Source organism: Dermacentor andersoni, chromosome 10 (assembly GCF_023375885.2).
Source record: "Dermacentor andersoni chromosome 10, qqDerAnde1_hic_scaffold, whole genome shotgun sequence".
Classification (NCBI taxonomy): domain Eukaryota; kingdom Metazoa; phylum Arthropoda; class Arachnida; order Ixodida; family Ixodidae; genus Dermacentor; species Dermacentor andersoni.
Window position 1 is genome coordinate 43,018,623 of NC_092823.1, and position 17,751 is coordinate 43,036,373.

The 17,751-nt window shown below is 43.9% G+C and overlaps 1 protein-coding gene across 4 annotated transcripts in view; it reads right to left on the reverse strand.

Moving 5' to 3' along the window:
- Positions 1–17,751, reverse strand: part of Wdr81 (WD repeat domain 81) — an 80,371-nt gene that overhangs the window by 16,881 nt on the left and 45,739 nt on the right. For 3 of the 4 annotated variants that reach the window (XM_050194454.3, XM_055062208.2, XM_050194453.3), the window contains exons 20-25: positions 14,121–14,331; positions 11,630–11,763; positions 9,749–9,868; positions 8,423–8,699; positions 7,183–7,344; positions 478–583 (exon numbers count right to left, since the gene is read on the reverse strand). In XM_050194454.3, coding sequence (XP_050050411.2) covers positions 478–583; positions 7,183–7,344; positions 8,423–8,699; positions 9,749–9,868; positions 11,630–11,763; positions 14,121–14,331 — 1,010 coding nt within the window. The remainder of the gene's footprint in view (positions 1–477; positions 584–7,182; positions 7,345–8,422; positions 8,700–9,748; positions 9,869–11,629; positions 11,764–14,120; positions 14,332–17,751) is intronic. The other variant, XM_050194455.3, reaches the window with a different exon arrangement.

Here is a 17,751-nt window from a genome sequence, read left to right on the forward strand (position 1 = left end):
CATATATATGTCTGTGACCTTGAAAACACAGAAAAATCATTTCATCTTCACGCTGCTAGCTGCGTCTGCTGCTGCGTGCAGCAGACGCAGCCTCTGAGGTATCAGCAGTGCGCTGCTAAGCATGGCCTACTGCGGCTGCCACGAGCTGCCGCGATGAGTCCCTTTGCCATATTTTGCTGTAGGGTGACCGAATGCTCTCCTCCTCGCCCCCACACTGTGCACAAAGTGGGGGAGAGGGAGAACCCTCTTGGCTTCTCCTCTGCATAGCTTCCAGCACACTAGCAGAGACGAAGAGAGAGGGAAAGCTACATATTGTTGCGACAACTCCACTAATACCTGAAGGATTCCGAAATCTTTTGTGGCACGAGATTCATGAGACGACATCCTTTAACAGTGACGCCACTCTACGATTAATTCGTAAACTCTTCCAGTGTCCCTTTAATGGTGAAGTGTCAAGCTGTAGCGGCAGTGCCTTACCCGCCAGCGAGCTTGCATAGTGGAATGTAGGTCATGAAAGCCAGCTCCGCAGTGAACACCTGCTTGACTTCTTCGTGGGCACGTTCGGGTATGTTGCGATCATCCCCTGCAAACAGGTACGATGCAAAAACGCAAGAAAGCCTGTTCGAACTTCCACATGCGGCAATGCGCATGCATTGCTTTTGATTCACCGCAGTCCTTGCATCACGAAGTGCTCCCTCTTTTCTACCATGCGCATTGATTCCCGTCAAACAGTGTCCAGACTGTAGGTGGTAGACAACGAACAATGCAATACCTGTCTCGTATATTTAGTTCAATGACCGATGAAATCACTGGCTGTCAAAATTTGCAAAGTTCATTGGCTGCATTAAAGGTAGACATTGGCAAATTTCAGAAGTCGTGGCTTCAAGGAGCCGTTGAAAGTGCACAAGTGTCATGACTATAACAATGACAGCCCCTTCTTGCATTTAAACAGTTTGTATTTTCCTGTCCACAGTGCACGGTTCACAGATGGAATGAATACACAGAATGAGTAAAAACACAAGAACAGTGAGTTCACGAAAAAATGTAGCGCAGCTGACATAATTGCAAGAAGAAGCTTTACAGTGCTTAAGCAGCATTGCACTTCATTGACTTATTCATTGGTTCATGGGTGGATTGATTTATTGATAAATGATTGATTGATTGATTGATTGGTTGATCAAGTTACTGACTAATTGGCATCAATTTGCCAATGCACTTGCTATGATTGCTTAGTGGCTATGGTGTTGGATTGCTAAGCACAAGGTCACGGGTTCGAACCCGGCCATGGCGGCCGCATTGTGAAGTGTGAAAACACCTGTGTACTTAGATTTACGTGCACGTTAAAGAGCCCCTGGTGGTTCAAATTCTGGAGTCCCCCACTATGGTGTGCCTCATAATCAAATCGTAGTTTTGGCACATAAAGCCCCACAATTAAATTTTAATTCTTTACTTTGCCAATGCGAGACCTCAGCTACGAGAGATGCAAACACACGCAGTGGAGGCTTTAGGTTAATAACTTCAATCAATCACATGGGGTTCTGTGACATGTGCATACACCTCAGTGAGCAAGCATTTTTTAAATATGCCCCCATAAGAGCGTGGCTGCTGAAGCCAGAAGTTATTGACCCCGCGACTTTATGTTCCAACAGTACAGTATCATAGCCAACGAGCATCTGTGACGGTAAAGAACCACCACAACCACTGTAGTTACATGAATTGCATGAGCAATGAATAATGCTGGCACATGTTGCATTGACACACTAGTGTGCAAATACTGTCTGCGAGAAGTTGCAAGAAGCTTTCCTCTATTTACACAAACCATGTGGTAAAAGAGCTGATTCATCAAGCCAACAATGGCGCTTAACTAGTGTGCTTGTGGTGCTATACTAATGCACAACTCATAACTTCCTGAAACAATGGAGCCAAAACTAGACAACGAAAGCACGTGCCTGACAGCGCTACTATTGCGTACTAGCAAATTTAAGCACAGAAATAGAAAAGTAATGCAAATAGCACTTCAGCATAATACTGTTCTACGGTTTTCAGGCAGGGCTGCAAGAACTATGCAGGTATTGTGGGCAAGAAAACTATCACTCCACGTATTTTGTAGTGAACTGGTTTTTGATATAAGGTGTCTTCTACCAAATAACTTCTTCATATAGTATTAAAATTGCAATGTACACAGGTGATACTGAATCAAATTCTCTATTGTTTGTCAACACTGTTTTTTTTTTGCTTATGGCATGTGATGTGCTATGTTTTGCTTGCAAACAGTGGTGGAAGCTGTGCAGAACGTGTGGTCGCTCACCAGTATTGTGGAGAATGAGTTCAGGTATGCAACAAGTTCCATGTTATCACTTCTTCCATGTATTAAGTCAATGTGATATGAGCATCGTGCCAAATTATTCAACACATTGCAATGCCTCAATGTGACATCCTTATCATGTGACATGCCTCATCCAATCATCATGCCAATCAATGTGACATGCCTTATCTTTTTTTGTTGCAAAAGCAGGCAGCGCATGAAGCTTTTACAGGTTATGCAGATCCAATAAACCCATACATCAAAGAAAGCAAAGCTGTATAAGGGAGTTCTTACAACCTTTGAAAGTTCTACTCCTGTATTCTACTATGTTCCTCAACACTTCTATTCTAGAATGTTCCTCTACACTTCACTTCGACAATAGAAAGTGTACGGCAGCACCACTTCTCGACAGAAGTGGCCACTCTCTCTCCTCATTTCGTACATTTAAAACTCGTGGATTATGCCCTTGACAACAACACAAGCACATTTTTTTGTGCAATAGCCAACTCTAAATGAGAAAAGCATCAAGTGTAACATTACCCAAAGTGCTGTGAAAAAATGAAGTGGCAATCCTTCTATGGGGGCCAAGGTGTTTCAATACATAACGCCAGGGTAACTATTATACTGCTGAATAGTTACGTTGTTAGTTCAGTTCAGGCATTCAGTAGCACGCCTGCCGACCTGTTGCACACCGCTGGTTTTTTGAGAGAAACTAGTTTCTTGGTGTTCTAAGAACTTTTGACTTCTACTTCCAACTCGAAGTTTCAGCAGTACAATTTCTCAAGCTGTGCACTAGGCCCAGACCTGTAACTACATTAGCAAGCTTAAGCATGACACACTGCAGCTTAAAAGCAATGCGTCTGTAAGAGTGTGAGACTGGTGATGCAAACTAATCAATGCATTCAAAACAAAAACACAAACAACACACAAGTCTGCTGTTACACAGTGTCTGTATTCTCATGCCAAATGTATTGTTAAAAAGAGTCAAGGTGATGTTTTAAAATTAGCTAGCTCATTGTAGAGACCATCCACAACTTTCGCAAGTTACACATTAAACACACACATGCACTTAGATCCAGAAGACTGAACAGGACAAAGAACAGATGATGAACACAGACACACATACAGTAAAGCTCAGTCACTGGTTAAGTTTAACACTGAATGTAACACAGTAGCTACAAGAAACACCATACTGGAGGGCGTCAGACTACTTCTGGCTCCACCAGTTTTTTATTGAGCACTCAAACCTCGGCACACAAGCATACCAGTTCCTCATCCTACTGGAACGCTGCTTCAATAAGGAATCGAACCCATGACCCCAATTTCTGCAGTGGAATACTGTCTGAGAATGTCCAAATTAACCGAATGTCGAATTATCGAGGGTATAAAAAAAGCAATAAAGAAATGTTTACTAAATCAGCATGCATTTACTTATTGAATGAATCAACAAATCCTGTTTCTATTTAGCAGAAAAGCAGTGTGTATGTTGCAATTCTCGTCATTGCATGACTAAAAAGCGCTCGCAATGGAAAATGCCTCCCGCTTCCTTCATAGTGCTTTCGCACTGCTAGACCTGCATCTTTATCCCACACGTACTTTTCAATACTGCACATACATCTCGATAATTTATTCACTGGTGAGCAGGTCACAATAGTGTCCACCTATCATAATGTAGCCGGCAGGTTTGGTGGCAACGTGCGAGCCACGGTAGAATCGTTCTTCATTCTTGACAGCTTCCACTGCATTTGCAACATTTTCCATGCGTTGCACTGAGTCAAAATGAAACTACTGCCTGCTGACACGGCTGTGAACAAAACCGTGGTTGTCACTGATGCTATCATGGGCGGTGACCATGCATTTCTGAAGGCATGCAGCCAATGCAGATGAAGTCAAAACAGAACTACTGCTTGCTGCAACCGCTGCAGACGAAACTGCGATTGCTGTCGACCCTACCATGATGAATGGTGACTAGCGACTAGGCAGTTCTAAAGCCACGGAGATAGTGCGGTGTCATGTGCAGTGGTAAATGAAAGAATAAAGGCTATAAAGACGCACATCAACACAAAGCGTTCTTGTTGTTGCCGTATGGTTTCCACTAATGACTACGATGACGCGGACTCCACTGCTTCGTTTTGGTAGGACACTAGTGCTGCTTTTGTGTTGTACATTTACGGCACCCTCAGCTCGCTGCGCTTCCGAGAGTTGGCCAAATTTTAACCAGTGTGAGGCCAAACATGGCTGAACGGAAATTTGATGCCATTAAGTGACGCGTACGCCTAGCAGGACCAGAAGACGAGTCCGAAGTATCCGACTTTCTGGATTTACAAGGGTCGAATTAACAAGCTTTTGCTGGAAGTGAAATGTCTCAACATTCTGCTGCATAGAGAAACGCACACCCTGTTTGTACACATGATGGAAGGTGCTTTACGAAGTGGCATGACAACTCTCGTGGCACATGGCAACATGCTGCACAAGTTAGCAGTTATTAAAAGCAGAAATAAAAAAAAAGGGAAGAGTTCAGTGATTCCTCTGAATTGTAACTCATTTACTGAGACAGCAGCAGAAGCTATATCGCAACGGACATTGCCATCTTCTCAAAAACAATGGCGTCCTCGCCTGATCCAGCGTTTACCTCTCGTAGCCTTCAAAATAAGTGCACTGTAGTCACCCCTTACAGCGTCTGCATGTCATGCAAGGCCCTGCTCAAATTACTAAGTAACTTAGCTGCACCAGTAGGTTAGCACATCCAGCTCGCAATTTTAGGTTGCCATTGCGACGTGAGTTCGAATCCCAGAGGACGTGGTGGGCAAATTTTTGTTTTCCTGTTATTGTGATGACAAAGCAGAGATTGAGGAGGTGGTCTGACAATAAAGTGAGGATGACTTGAGAACGATGGCGTAATGGAAAGAATGGACGGACAGATAGGCACAGAAAACCCAGTTTTGTGTTATTAACTTCTTTCGTACAAAAGAAAACGGGCTGGCTGAACAAATGCAAGTTCAGTCAGTGAAGATAACAAGTCAATACAGTGACCAGAGTATGCTAACACAAGCGTAGTATGAGGCAGCGCAGAAGTTGGTAAGCAAGGTGGCATGAATACAAAGACAGATAACACATTCACACACACACTCAAGGATAAATAAAACAAGCGAAGGTCAAGTTACACTTACAGAATACAGCATACATGAGGTCACAAACAGACAGACAGTCAGACAGACACTACCAATGGCTCATGGCAAGGAATCATAAGCAGTCATCATAAACAGAAGTAATTTTTACTGCTGAAAATTAGAAGCCTCACTTCCACAAGATTTTCATTTTAATGAAGAGATCAGCTGGAAGTGTGATTCGATGATATCGAAGTCAACTGTGCAAAGTAATATCATGTACGAGTTTGTGCCACTGTGGACAAAAAGACGTTGGGAGGTGAAGAGGAGGTTCAAGTGTGTTGACGATCAGTAGATGGTGTTACCCTGGCTACTGAGCTACAGCCTTGTGAATGTATATATTGTAAATATATAGTATATAAAGTAGCCAGGGTAACACCATCTACCAATCGTCAAGACACTTCAACCTCCTCTTCACCTCCCAATGTCCTTTTGTCCACAGTGGCACAAACTCAAACGTGACAGTATGCTATGCGGCACACAGACAAAGACACAAGAAAGTGAGAGGCAGAGACAAAACTTCCCATGTTGAAGTTTTTTCAAGCACAGCTACAAAGGCAACAGGTTTAGAACACGAAGGTGACAAGGACAAGTGCTTCTTTCTGCAACACCACTTTGTTCTTCGTGTTGCAGTATGCTATTCAGGTGTGCCATCAAGCAATGGAAGCTAGAGCTTAAACCCCGTTTGAGCGATACTTCAGGCGACATGACCATGTGACGGCAACAATCGATGAATTAGCAGTCATGTGATGTCATCGCTAGGTGCCCATTGCTTGGTTCTGGTAATCCAGGAATTGCCACTGAGTTGCCTGAAAGTGCCTCGAGTTGCTAGACAATGGGACACTGGCTTCCCCTACGCTTCCCCTACGTCATCGCTTCTCCTCCGTGTGTTGCAGTGGAGCGTATCTTCTCCTTCATAGGTGCAGCTCAGGGTGTTTTAGGTGCTCATTGCCACTGCATATCTTGTGCACATGAGTCAGAATAAACATTGATACTACATTTTTGGATTGAATGCATGATTGAAAGGTCACAAAAACTTTTCTAATTTGGTGCCCCAGGAAGCGCTCATATGGCAAGACTCCACGTGCTTGGTAATGCAAGACGGGGTTGTCTGAGCTGCGACGTGTGGATGCTTGATCCCCGACACCACGTCGTTGTAAAAACTGGCAAGAAAGGCCGTGGTACAACTGTCATGAGTAGTTATTGCACTAACAGGCAAATCAGAGATGAAACCTGAAAGCCCTCTGATGTTTGCTGACAAGAAGCGCCAAAGCATACGACTAAGTGTATGCTCTGCCTCCACATTGCATCACCTGCAGCCACTGATTAAGTCTGGTCTCACTGGCAAACAAAATACTGAAGCGGTGGCAATCCCAGTTGCGTTGCACAGTCGTGTCGCTCGGTATTCCACTCAAACAAGGTTATCACTTGAAACATCACAACCAAATGATGAGAAGACAAAAAAAAACAAATAAAGAGAACACGAATCACAGGACTGTCCACTAGCCCTCACACGAAGATGCGGTTGCAAAGGTGCAAGTTCCGCTTGACTGACTCCCCGTCCTGGCTCTACGGCACTGCACTCTGCACTCCGCTGGTGCAACAAGTCGGCAGTTTGAGGCTGCAGAGGGTGGGGGAGTGGCCGCGCCCCCACCCGGGCGCGATGTGAGTTTTAGCAAAGCGAGAAAAGCCATATGTGTGGTCAAGCACCTTCTCTCTCCTCATAGGGGGGAGTGTGGGGGTAGGGCGGCGAACCTCGGCACCGGAGCACAGAGGACAACTTGACTGGCGTGCCGATCCTCAATTCCTGGCCACCGGCTTCCCGCTTGATGGGAAGATAATCCTCTATCGATCGGCATAGCAGCTGCTCTTCTGCGGCGAGGAGGAGGCAGATCACCCACGGATTGCGGCAGACGCCCCTACGCGACCAACTTGCCAAAGTGCACTGTCATGTACTTGGCGTAGGATGGTCAGCAAGATAAAAATAAGCCATCACACGCGCATGTGCACGCACACACACACATGCAGCAAGATACAGAACTCTAAACTGATAGGATTTTGCATCTGCGAGCCATACAACAGGGATGATGCAGTAGAAAACTCTGGATTAATAAAGGTCAAGTTAAGATGACAAATTACAAATCCAAAGTGTGCTAAGCGTTACTGTTAACAGGAGCGCAGCTTTCGCAAGGAAATGAAGCGAAGACGACTGGATTTAAGCCACCGCTGTCAAACTAAAGAAAACAGTGCACGACGACACCTAACCCCACATTTGTATCTAGTGGAGGACCACACATAACAAGAATGTGCTTGCACTGCCCTTGAACATAAAAAAAAAAAAAGAGGGAGAGTAAACACTCTAGTCAATGTTAGTGCCATTGTTCTGCAGTGAACATAGAGTAGGCTGATGACAATAAATGAAAAAGATTAAGCTGCTTTATTTAACGTCATGAAGCTGCATAGTAGGCTTAGAGAGATGCCATAGTGGGGAATTCTTGGCTAATTTCGACCACCTAGGTTTCTTTAACCCTGCAATAGTAGCGTTCTGATCCGCTGCCTTCTCAAGTATTTAGTGGTGGATGGTTCAACGAACCGATTACTGTTTAAATAATTACTATACTAATTTGGCTGCAACTCAAGAAAACATTGAAAAGTATTTTTTTTTCTTTACAAGTGCGCGCTTCATGGCCAGAAATAAAGATGAACAAGTTTAGGCAAATTTTTTTTTATGATATGGAGCTATGTTTGGCATTACAGGATTGACGGTCATCCAAAGCACAGTACGCACACGTTTTTTGCATTCCACCGCTACTGGCTGGGGATTGAACCCATGACTTCGTTCTTAGCAGCAGGATGCCACAACAACCAACATGGCAGGTCTAATAAATTGTACGAACCTTCTGCATTGAGGCAAACAAAAGGAACAACACTGTAGTGAAATTTGTTTTACCTTTGTCCCCAGGTGCGGGGACCTGCGTCAGGTGCTGCACCGCCGAAAGGCCGCCCGCTGGTGGAAAGGCACGGTTGAAGGACGCGAAGAAGCGTCGCAGAAGCACCGACAGGTGCCGTCGGGACATCTGGAAGCCGATGCGCAGACCTACGAGGTACAGCGTGTCAGCGATCTTCCGTGTCAGGACCTGGCGGCTGACCACCCCGCGCGGAAAGCAGTGCTGAAGCGATGAGGCCAGTTGGACCAGCGGGTACAGTATGTTTTTCAGCACCACCTCCTTAAAACGGGGCAGACCAAAGAAAGGCAGGCATCCACAGTATATATTCAGAAATATAATGCGAGCTGCCTTGTTACTTTATTTTTCTTCTAGACTGACAGTGTGTGATACTCAGATGGCAAGAGCTAAATTTTTTGCAACAGTGCAGTGAAAATAACATGTTTATAATTGAGTTTTTGTTTTTGCTTCTTGCAATGTAGTGCTAGTGGCAGCATGCTTCAAATAAAATGAACTAAAATTTGTTCTTAACAGCAGAGGGCCATAACCACTGTGCCACCACGACGGGTAGGCAACACTTCGCTCTCGGAAAATATGTGATAATCACTTGTTAATTGGGATTTGCTAAGTTGCAAGTGTTGCAAGATTTTTCTCACACACTGCGCAGAAAACAAAAGGATACAGATACAAAACACAAATGCATGAACAATGAGACAAATAAACAAAGACAAACAGTAAGGTATCAAAATGTCTAGAGTGGCCCTGATCATCACAGGACGTAGACAGCTGCGCAGATCCAACAACAGCAATAAGTGCTATTCAAACACAAACAGAGGCATAAAAAATAGGTTGACAAAAACTGTGACAAAATCTCTGGCTCACTTAAGTGTTGCTGTAAAGACGCTGTCATGTAAAGTTCACAAGGAATGAAACACAAAAGGAAAACATTAAATAGAAACTTAATATATGCGATTACTCAAGAGTACCATGTCATGTTGCTACAAATCTGTTCACTAAAGGTGACGCGGACTCTGATCTAAGTGTTACGAGAGCCCAAAATTATGCCGATGTCAAAGAAACTGCAGATGGTGGAAATGAAAGTATGCAGATTAGTCAGCTGTAAATTGATGCATTACATTGTGTGAGTACTGTACAGGTATCTTTTTTTTAAGAATGCAAGTGGAAATGGCTTGGCTCATCTTATTAACACCGATGCTTCTCATCAACTCTATCAATGAATAGGGCCCACTCTGCGGCAGCTTTTCAGCAGCGTATATCATGCTGAAATGCAGCCCCTGGCACCAAGTAAAAGAGGAATTGCGACTGCTCACCTGAAGCTGGCTCATGAGGGTTGTGTCGGACAGGAAAGGAAGCACGTGTTTGACCATCGTGACGGCTCCGATGAGTCCGGCTTCGAGGTTGTCAGTCAGGTGCTTTTTGCACATGCACAACTGACACAGGACCACATAGAAAGAAGGCATACAGCTCGAGCAAGCCCGATGTGTGCAAAAGCATCGCTCTTAGATAATGTAGGGTGCATGCCCTATTTAACACCATATACAGTGTAACTTAGGTGCACAACCTTAAAAGGTGTAATTTGATGAATAAACCCTTCTAAAATCTGTATTACACCAGTTAAAAGAGTAGTCTAGAGAGCTGCACCCTTCTGGCTCCACCCTCTATACTCCGTTTCGTATTTGGCAGGCAATGCTGTGAAACCTAGGCATGTAGTGAGGACACAGAAGTCCCACTCCGTGCATTTTGCAGTGGAGCTGTTTTTAATCTGTGAGGCTGTCTGTGAATGAGTACTTCAAATATTACAACTACAACTTCTGAATGCAGGGTCAGATCAAATGACGTATTGTTCATGCACCTTTGTCCTTCCACTATACGACATGCTGCGCTTTGGTCATGAGCGCAAGTGTTGTGCTGTGGCAGCTGGTCACAGAAGCATCTCTTCACAATCGGTCATAAATAGATGTGTGACACCATTCATGTAATAACTGCGTCACCTTTTGTGCCATAAAAGTAGGGGGCTCAATGTTATGTTGAATAACATGACGCATACCTACATTTTTCTTTCACATGCGACTATTTTTGGGTTTCAAATGTGGGCAGTGAGAGAAGGTTCTAGCCTTTGTAGCATTGCCTGCTATTAAAAAATTAAATTATGGGGTTTTACGTGCCAAAACCACTTTCTGATTATGAGGCACGCCGTAGTGGGGGACTCCGGAAATTTCGACCACCTGGGGTTCTTTAACGTGCACCTAAATCTAAGTACACGGGTGTTTTCGCCATTGCCTGCTATGTATAAAACAATGTGAAAATATTTCACCCATTAGGGTGTAACCAAGTCTTACGCTCTTTTGGGTGCAGTTTTGCCATGCCCAACAGGCACTTTATTTAACTCCACGTACCTAGTACTCTGTTATACTGTGTCATGCAGAAACTAGCACTGCATTCATAGCAGAAAAATATTGAGCACTAAGTGCTTTAGAAAGAAGACTCCACACAAGATTGACTACGACTATTGGTGATGATACACCCATAAAGGGTACAGTTTTTAAGGTAAGCTTCCAACAAGCTGAGTAAAACATGTGAGGAATAACTGCAATTTTTAACCCTTTATTGATAGGTAAAAAATCATAACAAAGTGGTTTAGAATATATTATAAAACTGGTTTAGAATATACTGAGATGAGCTTGTAAAGCAAAGCTGCAAGTTACATTTGCATTTGGATGAAATAGTAAGTTCTTTTTTAAACTTGACACTGTAACTGAAGGTGGGCTTTATTCAACATATGCATGTCCTTTAATTTCGCTTTTACAACAAACAAAACTAAACCGTTATGCCTTGTACAAACATAGAATAATTCTTAAAAAGCAGCATTATTGCAGTGTTACTCTGTGTCTAAGGAAAGTATTTCCATGCATGGAACATGCTGAAACATAGCATTGTACATAAGGCCATGCTGCAGTCAAGCTTAGGTCAAGTGTAGCGGCAAAAAGAAACATTTCTGTCCAAGAAATTTTTCCTTCAACAGGCTGCACCATCTGGTGTTGTCACAATGCATAGAGCAATAAACCATACCATCTTCAGGACTGTATTGATGGTTGGAGCTCCTATGGACAAGCCAAGTTAGTTTTCCATATGGAAAGGATTAGAATGACACAATGGCTCACGCTTGAAAATTAAGGAAACAGCGCACATACCAGTTCGACAGCATGGGGCAGGTACTGGCGTGTGATGAAGCTCTCCCCGTAAAGCATCGCCAAGTTGGACAGTGTCTCGAGAACTTTAGCAGCAGTTTGGTCCCCAACCACACCCTGTTCGAAAAGGCTCACATCTAGAAACGAAAAAAAAAAAGGTCTACGTGAACATTAGCGAAAAGAGATGATCAAGAAGACACTGAAGCAGAACCCCACAAACACTGTTACTCTTAAGTTTTTTAGCCACAGCACTCAAACTCCAAGCATGCTTGCATTAGTTTCTGTTGGGGGCGGGGGTTGCTTAAGTTTTCAGTTTTAATTCTGGACCACCTAAAAATGCCTAGTTTCAGATATTGCAGATATAGAGCATCATTCAGAAAAATTTTACATTTGAAGTACAAGTAGACTTGTCCCAAAGAGCTCCCTAAAAGGGACGTCCCTGATACTGAGACTCAAAGAAATGTCTACATCTGAATAAATAGAAACTAAATAAAGCACAGAAATGCTGCCATTAGCTTTCACTAAAAAGGATGCTGGATGGTCCCCATCGAGTCCAAATTTTAGGTTGGTGATAATACCTGGCACATGAACAACGCTAAATAACAAACACATGCTTATTTGTATTGTTAATACGCAACCGTGCTATTGCTGTCATCACATGGGATTGGCACATAGGATTGCTAGCTGCGGGACAGCCAAGCCAAGCTTACTAGCCAAAACACACATGCGCTTCCAGAATGTGCCGTTTCGAGTCACTCTCGTTGAGTATGTGACATTTTGAGTTGCGAGTAAAGAAATATTGGCTTCACTGCAACCAATATTGTCTAGAATGTTGCATTTAGAGTTACATTATAGCAGTAGAATACTAATCGAAATAAAGCATGGCCCACCAAATTTTAGATTTACTTTGTTACATCCGTGTTATGTGGAGGTTCATGCACAAGTAAATAGAGTGAAGCTGTTAGTGTTTGTGTGCCTGTGTGCAAGCATTTGTATGTCTCCCTCTTGGTCCATGTTTCTTACAGCAATGTGTCACTTTTCAATGTCACTCCAACAAGGCCAAGCTTCCATCCCAGTCAAGCCATAACTAGGGGCACGTGAATAGTAAATTTTGCGCCCGAACAGAAGATGAATTAAACAGTACCAGAAGCAAATTGAATCAGATCAAATGCTTTTTGAATAATTAACAGCTGTTTTCACAATTAATATGAAACCAAGTTCACATCCTAGTATCCGTAACATCACCAAGTTTCTGTCATTGTACATTATGAAGAGTTGCTTATTAAAAGCGCAAGTGGAGCATTAGGAACAAATAAGCAGTTTCCTTACATGCCCAGGACTATTCAGATAACGTGAATTATTGGTGTATAGCGGGTAAAGAATGGCTTCCTGAGCGACATGGCCTGCTCCACATCATAAGTGTTATGTTTTGTGCCTATGCTGCACCTGCCGGAATGAAATTTATTGTACTTTTGCTCCAATTTTATGTTTAAATGTGGACACAGTTAGCGTTTTGAAACACTTGAAATCTATTAGAAAAGTATTCATATCCACGAATAGTGACTATTCAATTTGAAGAATAAGAATCCACTGGGAACCGAATAGGGTACTACTGTCGACTCTCGTTACAACGGACCCTGATAATCCACAAAAAACGTCCGTTTTATCTGAAGTCCGTAATATCCAAAACGTCTCACTTCCGAAACTTTTGTCACAGTGTCTAACGATTTTATTGCAAAAAGTGAATGACGAATGTCCAAAGTAAAAAACAAACAAACACAGTCGGCGTATTGCCCAAAAGGCGAAACATCAATTGCGATAGCAAATTAAGCAAGGTAAGCGCAGCAGCAGCAGCGAGCAATTTGACCTTCGTGCTGTCTTGTGTTTCAATGCAATACTAACGTCGAAAGCACAGCACTACGAAGATACCGGCACTGGATACACTTTGTCCACATCGCAGATCACTTTCAAGATATGGTGCGTGTGCGGGTGAGCAATTTGTCCACATTGCAGATTGCAGATTGCGGCCACACCGTCAACAGCAACCGCCAGAGTAGAACCCCTCTCTCTCGCCTGCCCCCTCCCTCCGTGCCTCGCACACGAAAGAAGACGGCGCGTTTCCACCCAGCCTTCTTCCTTCGCGTGCGCGATATTGAGCCACTATAGTCGGATGATCCTTGCAAGTCAGTTGTCAGCTCATGTCAACAAGGCAAAAGTATGCTTTATACGCCCGATTTTGAAAAAAATTGCCGCTACTTTCATCCGCTGTAGCCGATAGTCCGTTGTAGCGCAATCCATTAAAAGCTAACTCTGTTGCACTAATAAAATATGTAGAACAAACTAAGGCTGAACTATGGTCCGTTATATCCAAAAGTCTGTTGTACGCGAGTCCATTCTAACGAGCGCACAGTGTATTCAATTTGTTATTCAAAAGTTCTGAATATTCGCCTGTGCCTAATAATGACCGACGATGGTCACCTCTCACCCAACTTACCGCCCTCGAGCAGTGGTCCCTTGGCTGGGCTTAGCTGTTGGGGCCCCATGTAGCAAAGTGTCAGCATCCGCAGCAGGTTCCGGCTGAGGTGCTTGGCCGTTAGGACGGGGCCGAGCCGATGCGCGAGCCACACTGCGCTCTCCGAGGCTATGTCGCTGAGGTTGCAGCCGCCGCTTTCGGTAGCTTCCGAGGGAGTGACCTCATACGTCTCCTGTTGGGGCAAGTGTAAAGTTTCATGTGGTGACCCTTTCTGGTCCAATGATTCCTGCACAAGCGGCGAAAGACTGCATTGTGGGTGCAACCTTTGGGGCAGATGCTAGACGTGGACTGAAATCTGCATCGAGGCATCTCTGGCTGGCATAATGTAACAGCTCTATACTAACCCTATTTATTTTTGTAACTTATCAATTGTCCGAGTGGTGCTGCACTCATGCTATCACCAGAATCGGCCAAACCGAACACATCATTGAGTAGGTTGGCAATGACAACAAATCGCTTTTATTGTGAGGTTAATTAAAATGTGGGCACTGACACCACTTGCAATTGTTGTCGAGTCGCTAAAGAAATGCAGAATATAAAACACTGTGGACTGCGTAGAGGGCAACATGATGTGGTTTGCAGGCAGTGGTAAAGAGCTGCCTGAAAGTGATGATAATGAAGAATGAATGAGAATGAATTTATACTCTGTGAAGGTAAGTTTTGGAGGTTTTGTCTTTTTCTGATTGCTTTCTCTCTCTTTTTAATGTTTCCCATTTTTCTTTTTCCTTGAGCATCAGACATGACTGCATGTTTCTGTCTTACTGTGAAGCATAAAAACTGGGTGCACGATGGCACATTAAAATTGGGTAAACGGAGCACATAATCTTAAGTACACTTCATGAATCATGTCGCTGGTTCTGCCCAAAACTTCGAGAAGATACACTTCAATTAAAATAAGAAAAACAGTTAACTTCTCCTATGCTTTCTTCGGCCTTATTATACGTTGACTTTATGTGGTCGTTATCTACAATATGCTAGTGATATCTCTCATTTTAACCACATGTATCTAAGCAACACACTTGAATCAGCTCAACAGTGCTCAGTCAATTCTTAATCGCTCATATAACATTAGTGTAACTACCCTGAAAACGCAACTAAGCCTTCCTACCCTAGCCTCTCACTGGGAGATAGTATGTCTCTGCTTTTACAGTTAAACACCACCAGTTACAAGTTCTCAGTTAAGCTTACAGTTAAACCTCGATATAACGAAATTCTCAATATAACAAAGTATTAAACTTTCTGCAACTCCTTGTGCATAAAACAGCATGCATTCAGATCTTCAATACAACGAAGTGTGTTTATACACAATTTCAATACAGTAGAATTCCATTATTTCGACTCCGGTTATTTCGACTTCTCGACCGGAGGTCCCAGCCGGCGGCTGTACATTTTTGTGGGCCCAAGCTTCGGTTATATTGATCTCAAAAGTGACCTTCGCCAAATAATGCGAACTTGACTGGTCAGCTTCGGCGCAATACATCCGTGTTACGCCGTGAAGCACATACAATTTATTGCGGTGAAGCATGCTATGAATGGAAAGGGGGCCATTGTCATTAGACATATGGGTTTCTTAATTATACAAGCGCGTGCACGCCGTCTCCGGTCACAGTACAAGCACCTAGGTGCCTAATAAGCATACTGGCAGCCATTCAGATCTGTTTCTGACGTTTCTGTATCAATTTGAGTTCTTGTTTCACCTGTCATGCGTGCCTCGTATATCAGCCGTTAATGGTCCTGGTACACGTTCTTTAAAATTATGGGGTAGCATATGGGTAGCAATTATGGGGTGGCAGCTTTTTGTGCTTGGTATGCTTCACCGCATAACAAAACTGCATTGCGGCGAAGCTACTTTTAAAGGCAATACTGCCAAGTGAAGCGTGCTTTTGGCGTTTTTTTCTGCCTTTTGTTTCGACCCGCTGGATAATTCGACCAGTTTCGTCGGTCGAGAGTCGATTGTATAGCGAAATTTCAGTGCCGCCGTAAAGGAATACTGAGACAATAAATGGCACCTTCTGACGATGCAGATGGTCAGATATTTGACCTACAAGTGGCTGCTTGTGAGTGCCTCTCAAATCGTGCGCCGTGCAACCAAGAGCAATCACCGAAGCGAAGCAGCATCAGGTTCTGGATAAAGTACAAGTGCGATAAGGTCCTATCCCGCCCGTGAGCTGTAGGCTTTAGGTGCGAGTGAAAGCACAATAGGGTGAGCGGAGAGGGATGGTGGCTTGAGTGCCGTCTTCTTGCACGAACAAGGGGAAAGATGGGGAGGGAAGTGGGCTTGCGGTAGCATGATCAAGCATGCACAAAGACAGGAGGGAGAGGAAGCAAGGTGCCGGTAGGCACATGTCTCCTTTTCAAGTGTAGCTGAGCATATACGCAGCCCATGCTCCCTGCTTTAGATGTAATCTGGCACGTGTACAAGGGTTGGAATGTGCCGAAATGGTGTAGCATCATGTATGCTGTGTCTCCTGCATTTAGTAATAGAGGCTGTGTAATCTCAAGTTTTGAAGATGCATTGAAGCGAGAGGCAGATGAAGGTGCGAAGATACCAGTGACACGAAATGAAACCTTATCTTTTGTCGCTGACTCTCAAATTCAACCAAATAACTTTTTGTGTTCTTCAAATTTGTGTTTTTCCGATTGCCCAACCGTTCAGAAAATATTGGGGCACCTTCCGTCTACATCTGCAGCTGTACTTACTTGCAGAAAAGGACAAAGTTAAATACCGTCGATCCCGGATATATCGAACTCGAAGGGGATCGCGAAGTAGTTCGATATATCGATCATTCGAAATAGAAAATATGCATGTCAAAAGTTTCTCTAACAACTCCACACATCTCGAGGCAATTTCCCGATGTCGTGACTAACGGGAACTTACCGATCTGTGCCTCCAAGGCGTGTAAAAAAACAAAAACACAGCGCGATGACCAGAGGACTTTATTTCGGAAGAAAAATATCTGTGACCTTTGCTTGCTTTTTCTTCTGCACCATCAAGTTCATTAAGCTCTCCTCAAGCAGCAAGCAAAACCTTTGCAGCAAGCAAAATCGATACGCGCACTTTGCTGTTCTTTCCACCATGGCATGCAGCGCCCTTCAGATGCAGAGTCTTGTTTGGCAGCATTTGCCAAAACAGTGCTGTCTCATCTGCGCTGAACATTTGCGACGGCGAAAAGCTGTCAGAAACATTTGGCCACTCTTTGGACAACCACTTCTCTATGTGACTTGTGCTAGTCGCCTCGCTTTTGCCCAAAAGGGTCTTTCCGACGATGCTGTAGCGACTCTTAAATCGCTGCTGCCAACCAGTGCCACCAGTGAAGCTTTCTTCTCCGAAGGCCACAGCAAACCATTTCGCCTTCTTCATGAGCATTGGGCCATCAACAGGTATGTTCTTGGCACATGTTTCCAAAAACCAGGCATACGATGACTTCCCGACCTTGTCAAAGGTTGGGACGCGCACACGACACGCTCCAGGGCGACTGGATTGCACTGCCTTCAGCTTAACATCGGCATTGTTCTTGAGGATCGTACTCAGGGTGTTGCGAGGAATTCTGAATGCCGCGACTACCGATACTTTTTCTCACCAGCCTCCACG